The sequence below is a fragment of the Lontra canadensis genome, unplaced genomic scaffold (assembly GCF_010015895.1).
Source record: "Lontra canadensis isolate GAN:19392208 unplaced genomic scaffold, GSC_riverotter_1.0 scaffold69, whole genome shotgun sequence".
NCBI classification, from domain to species: domain Eukaryota; kingdom Metazoa; phylum Chordata; class Mammalia; order Carnivora; family Mustelidae; genus Lontra; species Lontra canadensis.
Genome location: NW_022631063.1, coordinates 9,134,924 through 9,161,883, shown reverse-complemented (window position 1 = coordinate 9,161,883; position 26,960 = coordinate 9,134,924). Strand labels below are relative to the sequence as shown.

The window sequence follows — 26,960 nt, the reverse complement described above, 5'->3', positions numbered from 1 at the left end:
AAAGTTAAAGCATATTTGTTTTTATTTAATAGTGATCATATGAATTATAAAGAAGAAAAGGGATATTAGAATGGAGCTTGGGTAAATGTATGCATGCTATGGTTAAGAATAAACATTGTTCTTACATATTATGGTTAGTGAGGACAGTATCAGTATAACAGGGAACTGTGATAATTTAAAAATATGCAGAACTGATTTAATCTGTACTTTAGAAATAACTTGAATATAGTGTTACACGTTGAAAAGAATTCAGAAGAATAACTAATACTAAATATACACTTGTGTATAAGAATTCAGAAAAGGCTGCAATCTGTAAAGTTAATCGTTTGTATTAAAAATGACACAAATCCAAAACAAGATGCATGTTATATAAAAAGGGACATTGTAAGATTTACTTGCTCCGTTAAATCCATGAAATTTCCTTTTAATGAACATTTAGACAGAAACATGCAAATAGTCTTAGGTTCTACTTAGAGACTTCCCCAAACCCACTAAGGTTACAATATCCCCCTTTCAGCAGCTAAGCAGGTATTCGGGTAGCTGCTTCCTCCTCTGCATCAGCTCGGTTTGCATTAATTTCTGCGAGTGTTCGGCCGAACCGTGCCCATTCATCATTTCTGGGGACAGCAATCTGCTGTTAAAAGAAAGACAATGTTTTATGTACGCTGAAATAAAAGATCATCTTACCCAATATTTCAGTTTGTTTTCAAATACTTTTTCCATTAAAAAGTAGTAATTGACATAAATGGTCTTTCCATAATTACAGAGACTATAACAATGCTTTACAATACATTTCAAAACAAAAGATGATGTTTGGGACGTGTGTTGTGACAGCCTCAGAAACGCTTTTGCTGTTACCACCAACAGTAAAAGAGAAAGTAACAATGATACTCTGCAAATATAACTCCTATGCACTATTTCATGGATTTTGCTGGTGGGGTGGAATTCCTTAAAATTTTTTACTTCTTGCACTATTCCAAATATGAAATAGTTTTTGAAGCATGCTTCAAAGGGCTGGTTTCTTATGAGCAATTTATTTTTGTTTGGTGCATAAGATAACCATTTTCAATATCTTAATCCCTTCATCAGAAGGTACATTATGTTTTACCACTTTAGTGATCTACAAATAGCTAAAGGAGAAAAGAGGCTCATGATGTTTTTGCCTCCCTGAAGCATCCAATGACTAAAACTTTTTGATAATCGTTGTCATAATATTGGAGAAATCTCAACACTGCCGAATTAAGGCACAAACCACTCAGTATAGCAAATGAATGTGCCTGCTTCTTAATCTACCATATTAGATTAGATTAGCCATATCCAATATGGTAACTACCAGACACATGTGACTGTTCACATTTAAATTACTTGAAATAAAATTTAAAATTCAGTTCTTTCGTTGTGCTAGCCACATTTTAAGTGTTTGATAGCCATATGTGGCTAGTGACTACTGGATTAGACAGTGCAGATATAGAGCAATTCCATCTGTGTGGACAGTTCAATTGGCTATTCTAAATGATTCAATCTACCTCCCTCCAGACCCAATTACTAGAGGCCACAGGGAGTCCAGAGGGGATGGGGACTCATAAGGCATAGCAAAAGAAACAGTGACCAAGGCTTCTTTTAGCCAGGGCTAAAAAGAAGGAAATCATCCCTGAACATCACATAGAGCCAACCCAAATACTAAAGAAGACACAAAGATGCAACTCATCCTGCTGGATTCAATGATAATGGCTTTCCAACAAGGTTCAGAAGTCAAGATTCACATTTCACACAGTCATCAAATAACTGTCAAAGATACTACTTTTGATTTCTACTACCTGGCCCAAGCAAATCTAAACATATAGAAAAATAAGAACTTAAATCTGTAAAGTCCCGAAGTCCGTAATGCAGAGTCTATAATTCAACTGTAACTCCAAATTTCTTCTTCCTGAAAAGTTTCTAATCTCTAGTAATTTATGCTTCAAGAAATAAGGTACTTCCAATATATGATATTATCCTCAAAATCTGTTGTGTGGGGACACAGAACATCCAATTTAGAAACAAAATCTTAAGAGTTGCTTCTGTTGTGGAAAAAGTTTTATCTTTACAACCATATGGTTTATACACCTCATGAACCTTGAAGACTAGTTTTAGCCACAAAGATACCGTAACTACAATGCCCTGAAAGCAAACAGATGTATCAAAATTATAGGCAGTGAGCCCCATACCTCTCCCACATCATAAATGACAATCTGTCCTTCAGAATCACCCACAGCAATCTCTCTTCCAGAATGGGTCCATCTTACACGATTAAGAGCAGGATTACCCTCCACAGAAATGCTGGCAGTTGGCACCTGAAGTCATTTAAAATATAGTGCAGTTAAAAGTTTCATCAAGATTTCTATAAACATGTAAAACAGTAACTCTTCTTTCTTCCAATCGGGCTACATTTTTTAAAACAAAGATGAAAATAGATGAAGAATTTTCCCAACTTTCTTCCTGTTCAGTGATACATTATGAATGACATTACAGTCAATCCTTGAAAATGGTTTGGGAAAATAACTTAAGTTCTTATATAAGAAATTGTCACATGACTGGATACACACATCATTTTGAAAGATCTTCTCCTTAATAAAGGATTCTTTGTTGTTATTTTAACTTTTTTAAGAAATCAAGCTGTTTGAAAACAGATGGACAAAACCCCATTTTAAAGAAACATTTCAAAAGCCCTCATAAACAGATTATGGTTCAATTTTAGAGGACAGAAATTACTTTTGTAGCTTGTGACTCTGTCAGCTGAAACCTGTGATTTGATCCACAGTTCCTAGAAAGAGTTCATACTGAAGGTGCAGTCTGGGTCTTGCCAAAGCTCTTGTTCCCATCAGCTGCCTAGAACAGGGTAGGATGACAGCACCAAGACAATGGCACCCCCCCTCCCCCTGCCCCAGAATCTCCCTGTACTTCTCTTATGCTGAGGAAAAGAGATTTATTTGCCACACCCAGAACAAACAATGTCTGACTCAGACTGGAAGCACAAAAAAATTTTTGAAACCTGATTAAAAATAATCCTTTTAATTGACATTAGTCATCCCCCAGATGACTAATTTAATTCCTAGAATGCCAAAACCGTTAGAGAGAAAAACTGTAATTTAGATATATTTTTTGAGTTAAGGATTATAGGAAAGACCCACATTTAAGTATAACCCCAAATCTCAAACACCAAAATCCAAACTGAAAAAATACAATTGGTACCATTTTAGGTAACTATAAAAGTATAATTAATCCCAACCATCTAGTCAGATACTCTTTCTCCTAGAAGAATCTGAATATTCCTCCTCAAAATACTAAACCAGGAGCTGGCACACTTAACTACTCTTACATTTCTAATATGTAACTTCCTTGGCCTATATGTCCAACTATTTTACTTCAAGTGATTTGGATGGCTGCCACCAGAAATATGAAGAAATATGGGAAAGAGTGGGATGTGGGGGAAGGCACCAAGACACTTTATCCTCTATAACTGTTTCTGACAGAACTTCTAAAACATTATCTCTTACCACCACATAGAATTCAATTTAGTATAGAATTCAAAGAACATTTAAAATACACATATCTAAAAGTAAGTAAGAGCTATAGTTAAATTTCATTTCCAGGAAGTAATGTTAGCATAGTAATTAGGAAATTTTATTATAATTTTATTGTAATAACACTCTGTTTTCAAGCCTTCATGGAACAAGTCATCAAAATAAATTTTTCTTTCATTTAAATAAGACAGGCTAAAACTAATGTTTATGGAAGATATACAATTCTGTCAAGGCTAAGAGATAATTTAGAAATTCAGAATTAAGGTTAACATACTTCAACAGTCTGAAATGATCTGCTTTGTAGCCTGCGAGTAAAAAATAACCCCGTTGCCTTATGAATGAGACTTTGCCAGGACACTACAGACATGATAGTGCTTTTCAGAAGTAAAAGGAAATGCCTCAGTGCTCTTGGCAACATTATTTCTCCCTTCAGTACTGCACAGCATGCTGTTTATTATTAAGGGTACAAAGCTTATTTGGTTTCTTTGTGATGAGGCTACAATCACTGAGCCCTTTACATTCCTTGGGATAAAAGGAATTTCACAAATTATTCAATAAATCTCCAATTTTCTATTTTTCAGTGCAATTTTTGTTATTTTCCTGCTCACCTCTGTATCATTATTGAGATTCCACAAATCCAGCCTCCCCATGCCATCCACACAAGCAAACAGGGCTGGGTGGGTGGGTGACCACATAACATCATAAACATAGTCTGAATTATCTTCAAATGAGTACAAAGGCTTGTTATTCTGAAAGGGAAAAGTTGATTCTTAGCATAGTCAAAATACAACATACATTCAATAGGTATATGAATAACATTTTATGATATTTAACTCAGTCTAGAAGAAGTTCCTCTTACTTGTTTCACTACAGAATTACCTGGAGTTATGAACTGAGAATCGACTATTGTATTGCAGTTTCTTTTTAACTTCTAGACACCACACTGTTTTAAAAAAGGAACAGAATATGCTTCAAAAACATTTGCCCATGAGAAGACTCTGGGAGGATGATAGCAATGGCAGTTCACTTTTTGAATTCTTTTAACGCTCCCCATAAACCCAAACAAAGCAACGACGATAGCAAAACCAAAGATTCAAAGACAATATGCACAACAAAATCAGGAGACAAAACTCCAAATATAAGTAGAAAGAAACTGGGACACCTGGGTGGCTCAGTGGGTTAAAGCGTCTGCCTTCGGCTCAGGTCATGATCCCAGGGTCCTGGGATCGAGCCCCGAATCGGGCTCTCTGCTCAGCAGGGAGCCTGCTTCCCTTTCTCTCTCTGCCTGCCTCTCTGCCTACTTGTGATCTCTCTGTCAAATAAATAAATAAAATCTTTTAAAAAATCATTAAAAAAAAATAAGTAGAAACAAACTTCTACCAATAACAGGCTTCTGTGGTACAAACATTTGTGCAGGAAGAAGTGTGGAAAGGCCCCGGGCTTCTGACAGCCAGAAAGCAGAACAGAAGAGCCTCATAGTTGACAGCAGATACTCACTGGACAGTGTCAGGGAACATGCTGAGTCTGAGAACAGCAGCAGAAACTGGGAGTTCAATGTAATTCTATTTATAAATAAGTGCAAGCAGACTCCAATGTGATATAAGTAAGGTCTAATGGTGCAGTCTGAGTTCAAGAAACTCTCAAAATTAACAAACCAAAGCTCCCTTTCAGGACAAAGTCTCACCGAAGAGAAAACTGCGAGGAGTAGAATCAGCGTTGTAGAATATAGCACAGTAGGGACAAAGGGAAAGAGAAGGCTCAGATAAAACTGGTGGAGAAAACAGAAAAGGCACATCTCAGAAAGTACAAGACTGAGAGAGGTAAGTATTTACTTTGCAAAAAACACAGAGGAGAAATCTTTAGCCTAAACTACAAAACTAGAAAAGCTATCCTCTGCCCATTCCCACCCTCCTAAAAGTAGAGAAAAACTAATTTCATTAGTAGAGAATAAGTGACAAAAAAGGATTTTGGTCAAATCCCACACAAAGTTATTGTGGCAGACCTTCAATAATGCTGTCATGACAGTTAAATGGAAAATGGTAGACAAGATGGATTTGCACATGCACAAGAATGAAGAAGGACCCCTCCTTCCTCATACCAGACACAAAAAGTAACTTAAAATGTACTGGAAGTCCTAGCCAAACAAAGAGAAATAACAGACATCCAAATAGGTAAGGGAGAAGTAAAACTTTCACTATTTGCTGATGACATGATACAGAAACCCCCCCAAAACAGCAAGAAATGATAAAAAAAAATCAGTAAATTCACAGGATACAAAATTGATGTACAGAAATCTATTGTATTTTTATATATCAACAATGAAGCAGCACAAAGAGAAATTAAGACAATAATCCCATTTATAACTGCACCAAAAATAATAAGATACCTAGGAATAAACTTAACCAAAGAGGTAAACAACCTGTATCCCCGAAACTATAAAACACTGATGAAAGAAACCGAAGATGACACAAAGAAATGGAAAAACATTCCATGCTCATAGATTGGAAGAGCAAATATTGTTAAAAATATCTATAATTAACCAAAGTAACCTACATATTCAATGCAATCCCTATCAAAATATCAACAGCACTTTTCACAGAACTAGAACAGACAATTGTAAAATTTATATGGAACCACAAAAGAGCCCAAATACCCAAAGATATTTTGAGAAAGAAAAGCAAAGCTGGAGATATCACCATTCCAGACTTCAAGTTATATTATAAAGCTACGGTCACCAAAATAGTATGATACTGGCACAAAAACAGACACAGAGATAAATGAAATAACAGAAGACCCAAGATAAACCCACAACTATATGGCCAATTAATCTTCAACAAAGCAGGAAAGAATATCCAATGTGAAAAAGTCTCTTCAACAAATGGCATTAGGAAAACTGGTCAGATACATGCAAAAGAATGAAACTGGACCACTTTCTCAAGCCATACACAAAAATAAACTCACAGTGGATTAAAAACCTAAATGTGAGACCTGAAACCATAAAAATCCTAGAAGAGAACACAGGCAGTAACTTCTCTGACGTCAGGTGTAGGAACATTTTTTCTAGGTATGTCTCCTGAGGCAAGGGAAACAAAAGTAAAAATAAACTATTGGGACTACATCAAAATAAAAATCTTCTGAACAGTGAAGGAAACAATCAAGCAAACTAAAAGGCAGTCTATGGAATGGAAGACAATATTTGCAAATGACATATCTGATAAAGGGTTAGTATCCAAAATATATAAAGAACTTATACAACTCAACACCCAAAAAGCAAATAACCTAATTTAAAAATGCAGAAGATATGAATAGACATTTCTCCAAAGATGTCCAGATGGCTAACAGACACATGAAAACATGCTTATCATGACCTATCATTAGGGAAATGCAAATCAAAATCTACAATGAGGGCCCCCTGGGTGGCTCAGTCAGTTAGGCGGTTGACTTCAGCTTGGATCGTGATCTCAGGATCCTGGGACTGGGCCCTGCATGGGGCTCCTCACTCAGTAGGGGGTCAGTCTGCTTATCCCTCTCCCTGTACCCCTCCCTCTGCCTGTGTTCTGTCCCTCAAATGAATGAATAAAATCTTTTTTTTTTTTTTAATATTTTATTTATTTGACAGACAGAGATCAGAAGCAGGCAGAGAGGCAGGCAAAGAGAGAGGGAGAAGCAGGCTCCCCGCTGAGCAGAGAACTGGATGCAGGGCTCGATCCCAGGACCCTGAGATTATGACCCGGGCTGAAGGCAGAGGCTTAACCTGCTGAGCCACCCAGGCATCCCAAATGAATTAAATCCTAAAAAAACAAAACAAAACAATACTACAAGGAGATATCACCTCAGACCTGTCAGAATGGCTCTTATCAATAACACAAGAAACCAGTGTTTGTGAGGATATGGAGAAAAAGGAACCTTCTTGCACTGTTGGCAGGAATGCAAACTGGCACAGCCACTGTGGAAAATGGTATAAAGGTTCTTCAGAAAGTTAAAAACAGAGGTAACCCTATGACCTAGCAATGGCACTACTGGGTATTACCCAAAGAATACAAAAACACTAATTCAAAGGGATATATGCACCCCTAGGTTTATAGCAGCATATATACAATAGCCAAGATATGGAAGTAGCTCAACAAAAACAACAAAAACATACATGAGTGTTCACAGCAGCATTCACAATAGCCCCAAATGGAAACCACTTAAACAATAACTAATGAATGGATAAACAAAAAGTGGTATATCCATACAATGGGACAGTATTTGTCCAAAAAAGGAATGAAGTACTGATATATGCCACACATGGATGAACCTTGAAAATATTATGTGAAGTGAAAGAAGCCAGTCACATACTGTGATGCCATGAAATGTCTATAACGGGAAGTTCTGCAGAAATAGAAAGTAGGTCATTTCCAGGAGCTGGGTGAAGGGAAAGGAGGAGTGACTGCTAACAGATATAAGGTACCTTTCCAAAATTTGAAAATGTTCTAAAATTAGACAGTGATAATAGTGCATATCTCTGTGAATCTAAGAACTGTACAATTTAAAAGGGTGAATTTTATAGTATATGAATTACATCTCAATAAGTTTTTTTTTAATTTTTTATTTTTTCAGTGTAACAGTATTCATTATTTTGCACCACACCCAGTGCTCCATGCAATCAGTGCCCTCTCCAATACCCACCACCTGGATCCCCCAACCTCCCACCCCCCGCCCCTTCAAAACCCTCAGATTGTTTTTCAGAGTCCATAGTCTCTCATGGTTCACCTCCCCTTCCAATTTCCCTCAACTCCTCAATAATAGGTTTTTTAAAAAAAGATTTTATTTATTTATTTGAGAGAGAGAGCAAGAGAGGGAAAATAAGCAGGGGGAGTGGAAGAGGGAGAAGCAAGCCTCCTGATGAGCAGGGAGCCCAAAGCAGGGCTCGATCCCAGGACCCTGGGATCACGACCTGAGCCGAAGGCAGAGGCTTTAACCCACTGAGCCACCTGCGTGCCCCAATAACAGTTATTTTAAAGAAAAGAGATAAAGTGAATTTCTTAAAAAGCGATAGACAGAAATTAACAAAGACATACCTATAAAGGCAGCCCCTAAAGAAGAAAACCAAAGCAATACTATAGAATACAAAAAATAACTCAAGAGAACTCTCCTAAAATAAAAGACAGCTTGAAACTACATATTTAAGAGTAGCCTGTGCATCTACGACAATCAACCCTTTAAAGAAAAAGAAAAAAAAAATTGATCAGAAAGGTTTTGTAAGGACAATTAAGGACAACAATGCTTTTTGCCAAAAGATGACAGAGTGATATATGTAAGGAAATCAAAGAAAACAGTGTAAATATGGATTTTATATACAGCCAAACTGACCTCTGTAACCCAACAGGCTCTTGTGAATATGAGAATAATGAATGCATCCACAAACACACTACTATAGTGTGACCAAAAAAACTGAGGAGATGTCAACGTAAGGACAGGCAGATACAAAGTGATTCATGAGGGTAAACTCTTATGTAATTGTAAACAACCTACAACTATACATAACAGTATGAACAATACAGTAAAAACACAAAATCCAGACTGTGAGAAACTCTAACAAGACAACCAATCTGGTTTCTTCTTCAACAAGGACGAATCGAGAAGAGAGGGAAGGAAGCCCTATCTTAAGAGAGGGGCTCAAAAGATGTGTTACTTGCAAATATATGGATCTCATTTGGATCGTGCTTCAAAAAATAAACAGTAAAAAAAATTTTTTTAATTGAAAACTGATTGGCTATTTAATGAAATTAAGAAATCATTTCATTTTTGGGGGGTGTGATATAGAGTATCATGGTTATTTTTTTAAGACTTTATTTTTAGAGATATGTATTGAATATTTGTAGATGACATAACATATCTGGGTTGGCTTTAAAATCCAGGGGTGGGGAGGGTGTGTACATGGAAATGAATCAAACAAGATGGGCCATGTGTTGATAATCATAGAAGCTAGGTACTGGGTACCATGGCTTCATTATACTCTTCTATTTGATTTTGTATCTACTTGGAATTTTCCATTTAAAAAAGAGTTTAAAAATATTTAAAATTTTCATTCAAATATTAATGTCAAGATTATGACTTAATAGCCAAAAATGTTTACCTGTAATTAAGTAAATTTTTTTTGAAGATTTTATTTATTTATTTGACAGGCAGAGATTACAGGCAGGTAGAGAGGCAGGCAGAGAGAAAGAGAGAGGAGGAAGCAGGCTCCCTGCCAAGCAGAGAGCCCGATGAGGGGCTCAATCCCAGGACTCTGGGATCATGACCCAAGCCGAAGGCAGAGGCTTTAACCCACTGAGCCACCCAGGCGCCCCAGTAATTAAGAAATTTTTAAGCAAAACTTTAAAGTAAGCTAGAAACTGAAACTAAGAGGTTTTTTCCTCTCAAGATCACCATTTTTTATAACTCTCTTTGGCAAAAATGCCAAAAGAAGTCTCACTCTGAAGTAGTGGTTTTCAACATAGGATGGGCATCACATTCATCTGTAGAGCTTTTTTAAAAAAAGACTTACTTTATTTGTCAGAGAAAGAGAGAGAACACAAGCAGGGATAGCAGCAGGGGGAGGGAGAAGCAGGCTCTCTGCTGAGCAAGGAGCCCAGTGTGGGACTTGATCCCAGGACCCTGGGATCATGACGTGAACCAAAGGCAGACACTTTATCCAACCGAGCCACTGTGCCAAGGTTTTTAAAACTCCAGATGCAGCCCCCTGATCATACAATTCATCAGTGTTTCTGGTGTTGCTGCACTAGTGATTCTGACACACACCATGAATAAGAGCCACCATGCTAAGGTATATTATTCCTAAGGTGATAGTATATTTCCTTAAAAATATTCCATTTTTAGGCCATTTTATGGTCTCCAATCAAGGACTTAACCACAGAAGTTGTTCAAAATCAATCATGTTCACATGCTCCACTCTGTAAGCATATATATAGGTCCACATAATTTTCTAAAGAAGGGGTTATTAATAGAAAAATGGATAAAAGATTTGAACAGAAATGTTACAAAATGGCCAAAAAGTATATGAAACGTGTTTAACCTCATCAGTCTCAAGGTAATGCAAATTAAAACCACACTGCAATGCAACTACACCTACCAGAATTATTAAAATGAAAAAAAAAAAAAAGGGAGAAAATATCAAGTGTTGAGAAGGCTGCAGAACAAGGGAAGATTTCATATGCTATGAGTTGATTATAAACTGGTAAAATCACTTTGGAAAGCTGCTTGGCAGTATCTACTAAAGCAAAATGTAGGCGTATCTTATAAGTATTTTACTCCTAGGTATATCCCCAACAGAAGTAAGTGCTTATGTCCATCAAAAGACATCTACAAGTGATTCATGAGGAAAAATTTTTCTTTAAAGAAGTATAAACAATGCCAGTAGCAGCATTACTCTTTAACAGCCCACACTGGAGCGAACCCAAATACCATCAGCAGTAGAACGGATAAACTGTGGTATACTTACATATTGGAATAGTATACAACTGAGAGAACAATCAATGAATCTCACAAACAATGTTAATAAGCAAAAACAGCCAGCCACAAATATGTAAATATTATGTGATTCCATTTTTATAAAATATGAAAAAAGTTATATGCAAATTAAACTTATTTATGTCTTTTTAAAAAAGATTTTATTTATTTGAGAGAGAGAGAGCACAAGCAAAGGGAAGAGAAGAGGGAGAGGGAGAAGCAGGTTCTCCACTGAGCAGGGAGCCAGATGTGGGGCTCGATCCCATGAGCAGAGCCAAAGGCAGATGCTTAACTGACTAAGCCACCCAGTCACCCCAATAGAATCTCTTTAAAAAGAAATAATTCCAAGGTCAGAAATATCTTCCTATATAACTTGACTGAGATATAACCTTTTTGAGAAGGAATGTGTCTATTAAAAGCAAAGGAAATACAAAGAAGCAGAAGATAGTACTCAATTCAAACATTGTCCAGGAGAGAGTCTCAGCCAAAGGATTCTAAGAATTACACCCATGGCAAGGCTATCTCCATGTGAAAATGAATGAATCACACTATCTTCGCTTGATGCCATTCAACATTCAAATTAGAAAACTTCCTTTGTTCCAATTCCTTGCTCACCAAGCAATCTTCTGATTATAATTTGGCTTCCCACATGGGTTGTCTACAGAGAAACAATGAGATGGTCAGGCCAGCATGAGTATCTGGGCCTTCTGGCAGTTGTTTCTCGTTATTAAATTAATAAATTGACCCTCTCCCTATCAGTGTCTTGGAAGCCTGTTAGTTCAGTCAGCACTCCCTAGCTAATCAACTCTAGTAGACTGACAAGACTAAGTTTCTGAATTAGGAAAGAACAGGCTGGACACTGGCCAGCGGCAGGTTACTATAGTAAATGCTACCATGGAGGATTGGGTCCCAACGGTCAGATAGCCTTCCCCAAGAAACACTCCAAATTCAAAGCATTTTTTCGTTTGAACTTGTATAATAAGTGCACAGTTGCTATTCCAAGCATTAGGAATGTCTCTTCCACTTCATTTTAAATGGTGGTGTTCTCTAAGAGTTAAATAATGAAGCCATTAAAATATAAAAGAGAATTTAAGACATCAGAGATTGTGAAAAAATTTTAGGTGTGTATGGACTACTGAAGTCTGAAAACTACCTACTCTAAGAAATTATCCCATTAATGATTTTAACCTTGACACTTAATGGTAATACAATTCTGACAGGCAATGTTCTGACATTAGAATACACTGTGCTTACATGGAAATATTTTGGCCCCAAATAAACAATCCTTATATTTTAAAAAGTAATTTGTAACAAGTATGGTTAAATGTGGTAGAACATTAAGCTAATTTACCAGTTCTACCCCTAATCAAGTTCTTAACAGAATCCTGTTTACCTTCCAGTAGTTTCACTGCTCACACATTCTTCCTACTGTTTTTCAGGGCTGCCAAAGTATTTCTGTCATGACTTTCAAATTTGGCATTTTGAAAAGGTAATAGTGTCCTCCAAATATATTAAAAGTAATGTCTTGGTTGGTATAAACTTAAGAAAAATGTGGAAAATCCTCTACCTCTGTTTATATTCTTTACTAAAAATAACTGAGTTTTAAAAAGTCTTGAAAACAATTTGATGACCCAGAACTCTGTTGCTGCATTATAAATTCCTGACTAGGCAAAAATTAGAAGCTAACTATAGAAGTAGATCATTTTAAATTTGAGGCGGTGTCAAATTGAGATTTCTGGGATTTTTTTAGAGGACTTATTAAAAAGGAGAAAAAAAGAAGGAATCTTGTTTTGCTATTAGGGAAGAGCCAGATCTTAAAGGACACAAAGATATAGCAATTTTTAGTAACTTGTTCCTTCCACTTTATGGGGACTCAATTCCCAGAGTCAGAAAACCCTTAAAAAAAGCAGAGGCTGAGAAGAAAAACATTTAAAGTCTGTTAAATTCACGAATGTAAGATACTGGTTTAAAAAGCTTAAAATGGAATTGATACAATGTTTTTAAAAAGATTATTTTAAAACCTTGTCTACTGGGGCACCTGGGTACCTCACTCAGTTGAAAGACTGACTCTTGGATTCAGCTCAGGTCATGATGTCAGGGTCGTGAGATAGAGCCCTGTGTCAGGCTCCATGGTCAGCAGGAATCTGCTGGAGATTCTCTCTGTCCCTCTCCTTCTGCCCACCACCCCTACCCTACCCCTCTCTCTCTCTGAAATAAATTAAAAAACAAAAACCAAAAAACACAGAGGCACCTGGGTGGCTCAGTGGGTTAAAGCCTCCGCCTTCAGCTCAGGTCATGATCCCAGGGTCCTGGGATCGAGCCCCCCATCAGGCTCTCTGCTCAGCAGGGAGCCTGCTTCCCCTTCTCTCTGCCTGCCTCCCTGCCTACTTGTGACCTCTCTCCTGTCAAATAAACAAATAAAATCTTTTTAAAAAACACACACATAAAACACACACACACACAACCCATAAAAAAGACCAAAAAAAAAAAAAATCACCTTGCCTATTACTCATAACCATTGTGTTGGAAAGCACAGAGACTCAAGATTTTTGGCAGAGTAGAAATAAATACCACCAACACAAGTATCACGAAACATAAATCCAAGATCAAAACAATGACACTGGAAGCCATGATATAACCAACTAAAAAAATATTTACTCAGCAGATTGTTGCTGTTCTAGCTTTCACAGAGAATTACTTATGTGCAGAAAAGTTAGAATAAAAGGCAGTTCTTCTGAAAAAGTTTTAGAGGGCCCTTAAACATGTATAAAAACACTCTGTTCTATGTTGGCTCATCCTTTGACCACTAACACTGGAGAGGTATGTAGTTGTGTATGTGTGTGGGGTGGGGGAGACATATGTATCACAGTTGAATGAATAAGTGAAGCTCACAGAAGGAAGCAATGCCTAGCTCAATTAGCAAAGAAAGAGATATGCCTGGCTGTCATTCTTATTCAGAAGGCAGTTCTATGTTGAAATACAGCAAAATACAAGAACAAAAAATACCAACCACCAATCAACCAGCTGTGTGAATACCACAAAAGCAAGCATCAATCAGTCTGCTATCACAGACATAAGTTCTGTTCTTATTTAGGCAATGAAGAGGAATTCTTCATTTTCCAGTCCTGCTGGTAATACATGCAAGGGTGGAAGCCTCAAATTTAAAGCTAAAAGACTGGCAACTGAAGCCCTATTAAAATAAATCTACAAATTTATAAAAGATTCTTTCCAAATACTGAAAAAGGAAGCTGGCCAATAACCTAACAAAGATATGTCTCCTGTGTTTTTATATAAAGAACTACTAAGGTGTAGCACATCCAGAAATATAGTAACTTCTATGTGGCTACCTGCGGCCTATGCAGATATAGTCGGCTTCACCTCTCCTATTCTACACCTTGCTTTGGTTGTACTAGCGAGATTACACATTTCTCTGCTTGTGGTTGTAAGAATCTTCTTCCTCTACCTTTTTCCACTGAAAATTCTCCTTGAAAAAACAAAAATTCAAGAACAACCCAAGAAAGAAAACAGATGATTGATTAAATGCATTCAGGGCTCTGTCTGAACCCCATGAAAGAGGAACTGAACATTGCTAAGTGCCTATTACATATTAGACACTGTGTTAAGCACTTTTCTATATATTTCCTTCATTAGCCTTAAGTGCTATTTTTATGCTCACTAATGCCAAACATGAAAATGCTCAAATTTAAAAGGCAAGCTTTTAGAGGCAAAGTTTTCTAACCCACTTCATATTACATTGAAAAAAAGCACCACGAAGAAAAAAGTGAACAGTAAGTCCATCCCAGATTTCTGAGGCCAGCTTTTGATATATAAATACGGGTTCAGTGTAACAGTAAAGAACATTTCTTAAGACCACTAGGTTTCCTCAAAGGAGTTGAAGAACCAAATAGAGTCTCTAAATTCTGTCTTCTGATAAACTATTCAAAACGTCAACATTTAGAATAAGGCAAATAGAAACAATAAGTGAAAAATGAAAATGAAAAAGTATAGCTTAAAATTTAACTTCATTTAAATAGAATCTGATGTTCTGATCATGCAGCTTGGCCAACTACAATGTAATACTGGAGAAAAGCCAGACAGAAAAGTCAAGGCTTCAAAATTTAATATGCTCTCAAACGAAATTACAAGGCCTATCACAAGAAGTAACGTTCCCTACTTAGATTGGTCTTGAGACTTTCAATGGAACAGGGCAATGTCCCATTTATCTGGAATTGCTGGACGATCAGGAATCACTTTATAACACAGTGGGTTTTTCAAATAACTGAAGCTAATTAAAAGGTAAACAAACTATTTAAATTTTTTATTGCGGAAAACAAAAATATATATGCCTTTATACAACATTTCCTTACTGATTTAAGTTTGTTAGTATAGCCTTATTGTATAGGACTTATTGTACATCTGTTACCTGCCTTTTCTCCATTTTCCACCAGCTCTGTGAGCCACTGCAGCCTCTAAAAGCTCTTCCAAGAGCAAACGTATGGCTTTTGTACTGGACTATACACAGCTTTAAATGGTGCTATGACAGATACTCGTGTGCTTTTTTCCTCTACTCAGTTCAGAGTAAACAGTACTGTGCTCAAAAAGTCTGAACTGAGAAGACTGATCTTTGGTTATGTGTGAGGTTAACACTTTTTTTCACACTTTTGTGAAAACTACAACACCCAGTGGCTCACTCACATTCAGTATAACTTCTTATCAGGTTTGATCTATCAGTGAATCATTCTAAGCTATTAGAAAGCTTTCTGTCTTTCCCGCGTAGAATTAGAGCACCACCTTGTGTCAGAAACCCAAGGAAATGAGCAGACATCTGTTTTTAGATACCTTAGTTGTCCAAAGTTTTACTGTCCAGTCAAATGATGAAGTGACAAAAAGATGTGAGAAGTCCACTGCTCCAACAGCTGCATGACAATGGATACCAGTGATTGGTCCTTGATGTCCTTCAAACATCTCACTGATTCCAGCTTTGCTATTTCATAAAAGTGAAAATATTAGGGAACTCTCTTGGAAGTAGACTGCTTATAAATACATTTTATTAAGGATTATATATATCAGATTTTGACATAATTTCAACAAACCTAACTCTGCTCATAACACATCAGAGTAACTTATGTTGAGTGTTGCTCAATCCAGATTTGATAACACTACTAAAACAGTAAATACATTTTGAACTATAAACATGGTGTTGACAATACAACTCACAAGTCCAGTTATCTGAGGTGATGGAATAGAGAGAAAGGGAGGCTATCTGTAAGAGAAAAAATTTGGGCTACTAATTTTATATCAAAAGCTTTGACATGAAGGTGATCTGTATTTGAGATGAAATCTGGACACTACATTTTTTTTTTTTAAGGAAGCAATTGATGAGGTACAGCTAGACAATTTCAAAACAGATTGAACAGCAGGAGAAATACTAGTCAATTTAAAATGTGTACGTGACATTACTACAAAATTATCAGCAGGATGAACTAAAGCTCAAAGTCCAAATATATCAAAATGGAAAAACAACTGAAAATCTTATTTACAACTTTAAGGGTCAGTATGTGGCATGTGCATATTATATTTGTAACTGCATACATACAAAACCATAACATACCACAACCCTTAAGATCCAGAACATATCATGATCCAAAGTAACCTTTTATTTGAAACAGTATTTAAGTTTTAATTTTATATACCTGAACTCAAATACAATTTGTCAAAAAATAACGAGTGGCTCTATGACAAATCTCTACTTAAACAAGGGGCAATTTGTTTTAATGAGACTATTAAAGGAAGAAATTTAAATAATTGCAAATTCCAGTTTAGATTTACCTGCCATGGCGGCATGCTGTGTACACAGAACCTTCTTCACTTCCAACAACAAAGTTGTTGACATCTCCAACAGGGAAGGACATAGATGTCACAGCTACTGCCTTTGACTGTTTATGAACCAATTCCATGCTATCCTATGTAGAAAAAATTAAGGAAATTATTTTATAAAACTGCAACTTTTAATTTTCTTAGAAACAGTTCCAGTTTTAATTGGTTTATAAACAATTATTTTATTATAATACTTATACAAATTTACTTTGATTAAATGAAGTACGTTTGAAAATAAAGTATATCATGACAAAGTATACCTAACCGGTTAGGCTCATAGGCTGTTATCGTAATACTATTATAAACATTTATGAAAAAACATAAGCTTGGATTTACATGGACTTAAAAAATAAAAATTTTGTCTCAAAATTTCAGTTTTCCAAGTTTACCTGTGGATGGGAAAGCATATCCAGACTCCATGAACAAATTTTTCCATCAGTAGATATGCTAATCAGATTGTGAGCATTTTGTGTTCCAACAACATTTACACAATATACAGGATGCTAAAGAAAGAGATATTAAAAAAGTTTTCTGGGATTATTTTGCCAAAAAAATGGAACCACTTTTACACTATAATCACAAGTATTCTGTTTCACATCAAAACACTCTCATATCTTGATGGTATTTTTAATGTGAAGTTTGATGCCATTCTGTTGATTAATAAAAGCTTGTCTCAGAAGATAGATGAGTTTTTAATAAAACAGATTTCTAAAAAGACAACAATAAAAAAAGGTCTTCATTCTTGGTGGCCAACTGATGAAGAATTCATACATCAAAGGAAACACATTCTGAGACTACGCTGACAGACACTACTAAGTATTTAATGGTGAACCAGCACAGAAGTCTAATGGAAATAACCTCTTTACTACTTACTGTGTGTGCAGCAGCTGACAGCGGAGTTCTCTGCACCGGAGTCCTTTTATTGCTGCGGTTATCCCACAGGACAATTTGGCCTGAGTATGTACCACCAACAACCAGATTTGGATGAAATTTTGCAAATGTAGCAGACATCACAGCTGACTGTAAATAAGTAAGATTTTTATATTTAAGGTTCAAATGGAAGAAGCCTAATAAGTTATGAAAACAAATCTATACGCAAACATTTTCCCTTTTAGTGTAAGGTATTAGAGGTTATAAAAAGAAGTAAATTAATTTGTTTAAAATTTTCATTTTATTTCATAATATAAAAATACACCTTTAGAATAGTTTTTGCTTAAGTCAAATGTAATGTTTACATAAATGTATTTGAACCATTTATAAAGAAAAGTTAAAAAATTATTTCTTTTGATTACAGTATTAAATCAAAAGACAACTGGCTCTAACAGTAATGTGACAACAGAGTATAAGCTAGTTTTGATTCAGTTAAGCATTTTTCCCAGAATTATGAGAATCTTTTAATAAAAAGATTGTAACTTATGCAACTAGAAAAGGCTTGCAAATTCTAACCTTCCACTAAACTCACTTTAAAAATCTGCATCTGTTTCCTACTTCAAACGTACGTTTCTATTTAAAACCATCTAGTTCCAAAAAAATAAAAATAAATAAAAAAAATAAAACTATCTAGTTCCAACTCCTCAGGCCATGTATAAGTAATTCAGTGGGCCAACTGTCTAATTGTATATTCAGCATATAAGTTCATAAGAAACTCCCTGTAGAAAAGACACTTTACAAAAGATTCCTTTTATATAATCAATCATAATAACAGAAAATCACAAATGCAAAGGACTTTAGGTGTGATTAAACGTAAGAGATGTCAGAAAAGCCACAAAAGGCAGATCGTGTTGAACTGAAAAGTCTTCAGTTTTGTTAACATCTGTTTGCAAATATGAGGTGGTTTAGTAAATGCCAATCCAATGAAATCATTATGTTGACAAGAAAAGAAAAAAGGCACTTGTCTAAATCCATTAATGAATTCTTAAACTTAGGGAAGACGGTTAAAAGACCATCTTACCTGGCAGTGAAACACATATTCTGGGGTAGTTTTTTTGTATTTCATATTCCACACCAGGGCCACACCATCAGGTTCATGAGGAGCATCTTCATTGTTATTATAGGAAGCCACGAGTAGCTCTGGATACTGTTCTCACAAGAATCAAGTAGGGAAAAAATTGCTATGCATAAGAAATGTTTCACATTCTCAGTGACTCAACGGTCTTTGCCAGATTATTTGGAAATATAAATATTTAACATTTCCCCAAGCAATGTATCACGAGAAATGTATCACGAGAGTTATGATTACTGGGATGTAGTTACCGTAGTTAATTATTTAAAATGTTTTAACATTAAAACACACTGCAATTTTAACCAAAGGATATGGTGAGCAACTGAAATTAACGAACCTGGGTTGTGGCATAAATTCAATTTTGAGTTTAAATTAAAGGATGGTTCCAATCCTTTCTTCCAAATATATAAAATGAATACAATAACATTAGAACCATCATCCATTATTACTCTAAATGATATATACTGATTTAATTACAAAGTTTCCATAATAAGAGTGCCTATTAATTTTAATTAAAAAATGAGTAACCAATTTTGTTACAGTTTACCTGAGATGACCAATCCAAACAGCTAACAACACGATGCTTTGACCAACGTTCATCAAAAAATTGCCGATTTAATGACAGTTTAGCACCTGCTTGAATCTCTCTACAGAAAAAGACCAAATCCAAAAAAAGAATGATGTTATAACTTATCACTCTTGATTGGAAAGTAACTTAAGTAACTTAAAGTAACATTGCTGAAGCCATAATTTTAGCCATTAAACATTACCCTTCTTTGTCTTCCAAATCCCTTCCGCTGTAGTCAAAGAAGATATTAATCTGCTCAGAAAGCGCTCTCTCTACAATTCTTGTAGAATGGTCAAAGAAACTTAAAAATTCCTCCGAATGTAAGATTTGTTGCTTTTCTTCTTCAGTCAGCTCATGAGGGGGAGCTGGAAAACAAATATTTTCCTGAATTCAGTCTAATTTATGTCCGTCAAATCATGTCAACTCACTATCACAGTTTGGATTGATGAATGGCACATATTTTTTTCAACCAGTTTCACCTCTTTGATTTAGAGGATTCTACTCTACTTTAACACATAAATAATAAAAAAAATTTTAATAAGAATCAACAAAATTTTTGTAAGTTAATTCTTTAAGGTACCTTTACTATCATTTTCTTCATCTTTCTTTAAAGTTTTCTCTTCTTCAGGTTCAGTAGGGGGTTTAGGAGTCACTACGTCATCTTCTTCCTCTTCATCTGAAAAAAAAAAAACCCCAAAAACAGAAAAACACAAAAATTACTTTTATGAAAATAACCGAACTTTCAAGCAACAGTTCAGAAGGTGTACAACTAACTATACATAAATGCAAAAGTAAACCACGGGCAAGACAGAACAAGTAAGAATAATATCAATTTCATCAACACAATTTTAAAGAAATCAGTGGAACTTCTTGGTGTTTTACATACCTATGTGGTACCTCTAACAGTCATTCCAAATTTTGTAGCTACATAAACTGAAATAAGATATATAAGCAACTAGGACAAATTCCTCATGGAAATCTCTAAAAGCTTGCAAGCATTTATCATTCCAGACAGAACAACATGCAACTCCTGCATAGTTTTATGTAGCATGCTGACACATTAATGCTGTGGAATGAAGAAAATCAAATGTCTAAAATAGCCTACAGAGCTGGCTGCTTACTTGTGATCTGAAACCATCAGTGTCTAATGGGTCTTCATATGGCATAAAGACGGCTTACATTAACTCTCAGGTTGCTATTTGAGAGGCAGATTTTAAAGATAATAGCTATGAGACCACATTTTCTATTCTGTCATTTTAAATGCAAGTCTCATTATCTATTGTTGCATGATGTGACAATAAGCGCTTAAAATCATGTTTTCTTAACTTGGAACAAAAATATATATTGAGATAATATACAGTGTTTATAAGAAGACTTTTATTACTAAATCTCCTCTCCAAACCAAGAACTTAAACTCACTTACTTTAAAATGTTGTAGAACATACATCTCTGCATATCTTCTCTCTTACTATGTACTGAGACAGATTTTTATGAAGAAAATGCTTCTTTTTATTGCCTGAACAGATGTGTCATTTGTCTATAAGGGAATGGCAGCAGGCGTCTGCAGCAGAGTGCATCTTAAGTAATGAGGGCCTATTCAATAAGGGGACTTGTTATTTATAGTCATTTCCCCGACCCATGTTCAAAATTATCTAAAGCACACATACATGCTCCGTACACAAAAGAATGGTCAAGGATGGGAACCAGCTGCCAAGTCATGGTCCCAGCAGCCAGGCCAGCTGACTAGATAGCAACAACCAGATGGCACTGCTGGGATTGTGTCTTTCTGCTACAAGGTGGCAAAAGGATGGCACAACATTCTTCCGCTCGGCTGCTTCCAATCCCGTCTCTCCCCAATGGTGAGCCTGTGCAATTACCCACACTCCAGGAGGCCTACAGATAAGCCTTTACCCTGCAAACAAAATGAAGCTCGTAGGCCACACCAGCTGCCAAACCACACACATAGTGTTAGGTTTGGAGAGCTATGAAAATCTTTCTAAGTCTATAGTATTAGCAATAAAAATATAACTGTACCTGTAGGAAAGAAAGCTTTAAATGACACTGTATAATGCACACAATGATACAACCTCCAACTTAATCAAAATGATAATGACGTATGCCAATCCTACATTACTTGAAATTGAGCGATTTTTACGTTCTGACAAGTTTACAGAACTAGGATAAATGGCACGAATGATTTCAATATATGCTCATACTTTTGAACCAAATGGTGAAGGTTAAAATTTTTCCTTTCAAGGGCCTCAATCAGCCACAAAGGAAAACAGTAATCACTGTCTTTTCAGCCAGCCCAACCGCATTTGTCAGCCCTTTCTCCGTCAATGCAGCCAGAGCAATCAACCTGCCAAACATTCAGAATGGAAAAACAATCTGAAAATACAGGGTATAATGCACCTGCCAGTGAAAATGGCCATTTCAAGAAAAGCTAGTGATCTCAGTGACCCCACTGAGGAGGCGGTGGTGCAAAGGGGAAAGAACACGTAAAAGAATTCTTAGTGATCGCCACTCTCTTGCACATTGACACTTCCTTACAAAGCATGCCAATTACAGCTTTTGTGCTACTTAAAAAAACGAAAGCCTTTTTTTGGGGCAAAATAATCACACAGAGAAACAGAAAGACAGTACTCCTTTTAGATGAATTCTCATATACAACAGATTATTAATCTGAAAACAGTATAACTGGTGACAATTCTATACTGTGCTACTCAAACATGATGAAATTCTACCATAAAGTCACCTGTAGGTATAACGTAATAAAACAGTTTAATTACACTTAACTCAGAAGTTGACTTTTAGAATAATGATATATTTACTTTAATTAAATATTAAGTTTGTGTATATATATATATAATATATATATATGCATTATATATATATTATATATATTTCCATTTTCTGACTATCAGTTATCTTAACCAGTTTTGTTTACTAGCAGGGTTTATGGTATGTAAATCCTAAAATCAAGGAGAGGGATTTTGAGACACCCTGGACAGGTCATTCTTGAGCACTGTGAATTATAAATTACAGCCTCCTATCCACATTGTATTTTCCTCCCTCAACTTTGTTGCATTATACGGCTTCTAAGTACTATTTCCAATGACAGGTGTCAAATTCCTGTCATAATGCATATGGTCAGTACTTTAATGCTAAGTGACCTCATAATCTACATATTTAACAGAAAAGATCTTGTTTATAGACCATCTTTTCCTTATAAAATTTAAAATGTAGATGAAGTATGCAAGACAGTGATCTATATCTGCCTCTTACATGGCATTTGCTATGCCTATTTGCCCACATAGATCGGTTTAGTTGTGGCTGAATAAGGAGTTATCAACTATTTAGATACATGTTTTCAGGATTTTGTTTTAGAGTTAATGTACATACCTCTCTTTCTACATGGATGAAAAACTGATTTAAAAACTATGACAGGTCAAAAGATTAAGCTAAATAAAATTTCAAGGAACAAAAACCCAAATCATCTGCTCTTCTTAAAAACTACACAACACCGTATTTTTATTATGAAGTTGGTCTTAAACAATTATCATATATGTCAAATATTTGGTAAAAATGCCCATCAGTAACATCAGACCAGAGAATGTTTCTCCGAACAAATACACTTCTCTTTTTAAAAACTAATATGATAGTGGCTAAAGGACTACTGACACGATCAAAAATACAGTATTATAATTCTGAAGATTTTCTAAGCTAGTCCTTATTACATGATAAACTATAATGTATTTAAAACAGAAAAAGAATGCAACAGAGCAGGAAGACTGAAAAATGGGACTGCCATGTCACATCAATTTATTGATGAATATTCATTGCAATATGCTAAGTGGTTAACTCCATGCTTACTCTGACAGGGAATCTAAGGTTATAAACTGAGCAGTAAAGAATGCATAAAAGTAGCAGTTACTTTTAAAATGACAAATCTCTTGTCAATGAATGCTAAGACTAGGTTTAATGAGCCATTGAATTTTTACTTTGAGTTAACATCAAAATTGTGATGTATTTTGGTGAGATGGAAAGAAAAGCTGCTCTGTAAATTAAGCTGCACCTAGAAATAACACCAAAGAATGAAATTCCAGTTGTCGGAATAATCTGTTACAACGGAGTAGGTTAATCAAAGTTAAATCATCTGTAAAATGGGTGGCTTTTGTTAAGCTGAAGGAAGGAGTCTTTAGAACAAGTTTTCTCATCTGTATGTCACATTACACTTAAGAGACATCTAAGCTAAGAATAAGCCACAAAGTACATTTTGAATTATTTTAAAATGTTACAACACATTTAACAGGTAATATGCAACATCCTAGGAAATCCTCACTAAACACTGATACTTTTTAAATCTATCACTTATCATGATTAATTCTTACTATGAAGTGAAAAACAATCCCCTCACTGGTGCATTAATGTTCAGAAAATGTTTGTTGTCTATAAATGTATCATGTAGTTTCATCATATTGGTGTGCCATATTTTAAGATAGTTTTAATGTCCTATAGAGTATTCTTAATTTACAAAGTAGCCTTATTATTTATGGTATACCAAGTTCTAAAAATCAGAAAATTTATTGCATATAAAAATGATTTAATTTTCAAAAATTCAACTTGTGAATAACTTTACAAAATCATAAAATGAGATTAGAGAAAAATGATTTAATTATTAGTTTTTAAATTATAAGTTAGATATGAACAGTTTTCCTACAATATTTTCAAAATAATCCTTTCTTTTCTAGATCAAAATCATTTTGAATCGCTTCATTTCAATCCAGTTGTCCACAATTTCATCTATTTATACCTTACTCTTTAAAATCATATTATGAGGGGCGCCTGGGTGGCTCAGTGGGTTAAAGCCTCTGCCTTCGGCTCAGGTCATGATCCCAGGGTCCTGGGATCGAGCCCCACATCGAGCCCCACATCGGGCTCTCTGCTCTGCAGGGAGCCTGCTTCCTCCTCCTCTCTCTCTGCCTGCCTGCCTCTCTGCCTACTTGTGATCTCTGTCAAATAAATAAATAAAATCCTTAAAAAAATAATAAAATCATATAATGAGAACCTTAGGTTGGGACAAAGCTTCATGAATGGATCAATGGAATCCATTCCTTTTATATTTTTAAATATCTAGAATGATATGCAAGATCTCCTGGATTTCTTAATAATTTAAATCTTCACCAAGGGAAAATATACAGCAGTTTTTAAATTAGTAAATATTTTGAATACAGATCTAATGCTAACTTGGGGGAAAAATAAGAAAGAAGTGAAATTTTAATTATAACCGGGTCTTTTTTATACAAAGTTCAGATTTATCTAGACAGTATTGGCGTCACTGACATAGACCTTGATATCTGTGATCTCATAAGTACTACATTTTTTTCTGATGCCATAATTTCAGATATGCTGATTAACAGTTTTTAAGATTAAGAACACATGCTTTAATTTTCAATTATATTTATACTCTCAGAGATTCCCTGAGGATTGAAACTCATTTATTACATCTTATTTATTCCAGAATTTTTTAAAATTCAATTTTGGACAAGGGTAATTTTTACCGGGGGCCCCACAAATTTAGTCTACCTGGGAAGCATGGATTACAGACAGATGTTAAGATCATGCAATAACAAACTTAGGCTATTTACATATAATGCTTTTCTAATATATTATAAATACTAATTGACATTTTTCTAAGGAGAAGTATCTGGCTACTAAACCAATACCAAAAGTAACTGTAAAACTTCACACAGATAAAAAAAAAAATTGGTATAGTGTAAGAACTGTACTTAAATGGAAATCAAAACCAGGTTCTGGTTGAGCCCTATGGTCACCCACCAATTTCTACAATTGATAACCAGAGGCTCATCAATTAACTTCTTTAGGCCTCAGTTTCCTCAGGTGTAAATAAACTGATAATATTAGATAACATAGGATTTCTTGCTCTTTAGATAGATCTTTAAAGAGCAAGAAATCCTATGTTATCTAAGATCTATCTAAAAATAGCAAGAACCACAAAAATCTATACAGAAAAGGTAGATAAAAAATAATGCCATTTTCAAAAGAGTTAAAGACTTTTAAAAGGTAAGGGAAGAAAAGTAACTTTTCCAGGAGTGTATCTGTGGGCACCATGAGAAGCTCTTTACCTGCAGAGAGCGAAATTGACTAAGGTCACATGTTCCTAGTCAATTTCATTCACAGTAGGTGCTTTAAGACTGCAAAGCACCTCAGTTCAGAAACAGTACTACCAACTTACAGAGTAAACTTGAAAGCAAGAAGATGCCTAGAATGGAGAAAAGGAAAAACAAGGCAGAATAAAAACCACTGCTTTTTAAAAGAATAGATTCAGCCATTTGAAAAAAAGAATGGTAGAAAGATAAGAGTTAAGCCTAAGACCAATTTTTATCTTCAATTTAGTAACTCATATTACTCCTGCACTGATTACACTGACTACCCAAGTTTAATTTACTCCTCTGCTACACTCAAATTGTAATTTCAGCAATTTTGTCTCATGGTGAGTTTTGGAATTTGTTACATAATTCTTAAATGGAAACCAACCAGGCTAAGTTTGAGAACCACTGTATTAAAGCAATGGATAAGTACAAGCAGTGTTAAGCACAAAGTGTTTTCATTATAAAACCTTAATTTCAGGTTTTTTCTTTCCCTCTTTCTAAAACTTCCACAAATTGGGGAAAGAAACTTAATGGTAAGAGCCCTAGACACAAAAATAATTATAGTAATATAGAAAGGAATTGATCTCATTTTTATAAATAGTTCCAAAAGCCAAGGATGGCCCCACAGTATCAGGATAAATTTCTCATTCTTCTTCACTTATATAACTTAAAAAAAAAAAAAAAGTAGGGATGGCTGGGTGGCTCCATCGGTTAAGCATCTGCTTTCTGCTCAGGTCATGATCCCAGAGTTCTGGGATCGAGTCCTGCATCAGGCTCCCTGCTCAGTAGGGAGTCTGCTTCTTGCTCTGCCTCTGCTCTTTCTCTCTGACAAATAAATAAAATCTTAAAAAAAAAAAAAAAGAAACAAAGGATGACCTAATGCCCCCATATATAGTGTATACTCAATAAAACTGTAGAATATGAATACTTATTAGGTTGCAAACATGGACCTTTAAAAAATTAATATCTAAGTCTAGTCCACATAGGAAAAATTTTTAAAGGTACTGGTGCTGATGCAGACATACTCATTAGAAAGAGGGCTGAGTTCACTTATCTTGTCACTTTCACCTCCAATTAGTAAAGATAAGAAAAATTACATTTAGCACTATGAAAGAGCAAAGCTGTTTATTCATTACTCTAGATAATTACTATAAAATATTATCCAGATGCAGATACACCAAGAAAAAGTTAATTAAACTACACTATCCTTTAACAAAGTGTTCTTCAAACTACAGGCCTAACTAAACCAATAAATTGAGCACATTATGGTCATTTTTTTTTTA

General features: G+C 35.3%; 1 protein-coding gene across 8 annotated transcripts in view; it reads right to left on the bottom strand.

Annotated features, from left to right (window-relative positions):
- Nucleotides 1-403: 403 nt before the first annotated feature.
- Nucleotides 404-26,960, bottom strand: part of DYNC1I2 (dynein cytoplasmic 1 intermediate chain 2) — a 53,186-nt gene continuing 26,629 nt past the window's right edge. For 5 of the 8 annotated variants that reach the window (XM_032880442.1, XM_032880448.1, XM_032880445.1 and 2 more), the window contains 11 exons: nucleotides 20,085-20,180; nucleotides 19,707-19,869; nucleotides 19,484-19,583; nucleotides 18,886-19,011; nucleotides 17,808-17,954; nucleotides 17,324-17,437; nucleotides 16,887-17,020; nucleotides 15,897-16,041; nucleotides 4,172-4,312; nucleotides 2,208-2,333; nucleotides 404-634 (listed from right to left, as the gene is read on the bottom strand). In XM_032880442.1, coding sequence (XP_032736333.1) covers nucleotides 521-634; nucleotides 2,208-2,333; nucleotides 4,172-4,312; nucleotides 15,897-16,041; nucleotides 16,887-17,020; nucleotides 17,324-17,437; nucleotides 17,808-17,954; nucleotides 18,886-19,011; nucleotides 19,484-19,583; nucleotides 19,707-19,869; nucleotides 20,085-20,180 — 1,406 coding nt within the window. In that variant the 3' untranslated portion in view covers nucleotides 404-520. The remainder of the gene's footprint in view (nucleotides 635-2,207; nucleotides 2,334-4,171; nucleotides 4,313-15,896; nucleotides 16,042-16,886; nucleotides 17,021-17,323; nucleotides 17,438-17,807; nucleotides 17,955-18,885; nucleotides 19,012-19,483; nucleotides 19,584-19,706; nucleotides 19,870-20,084; nucleotides 20,181-26,960) is intronic. The other 3 variants (XM_032880444.1, XM_032880447.1, XM_032880450.1) reach the window with 1 other exon arrangement.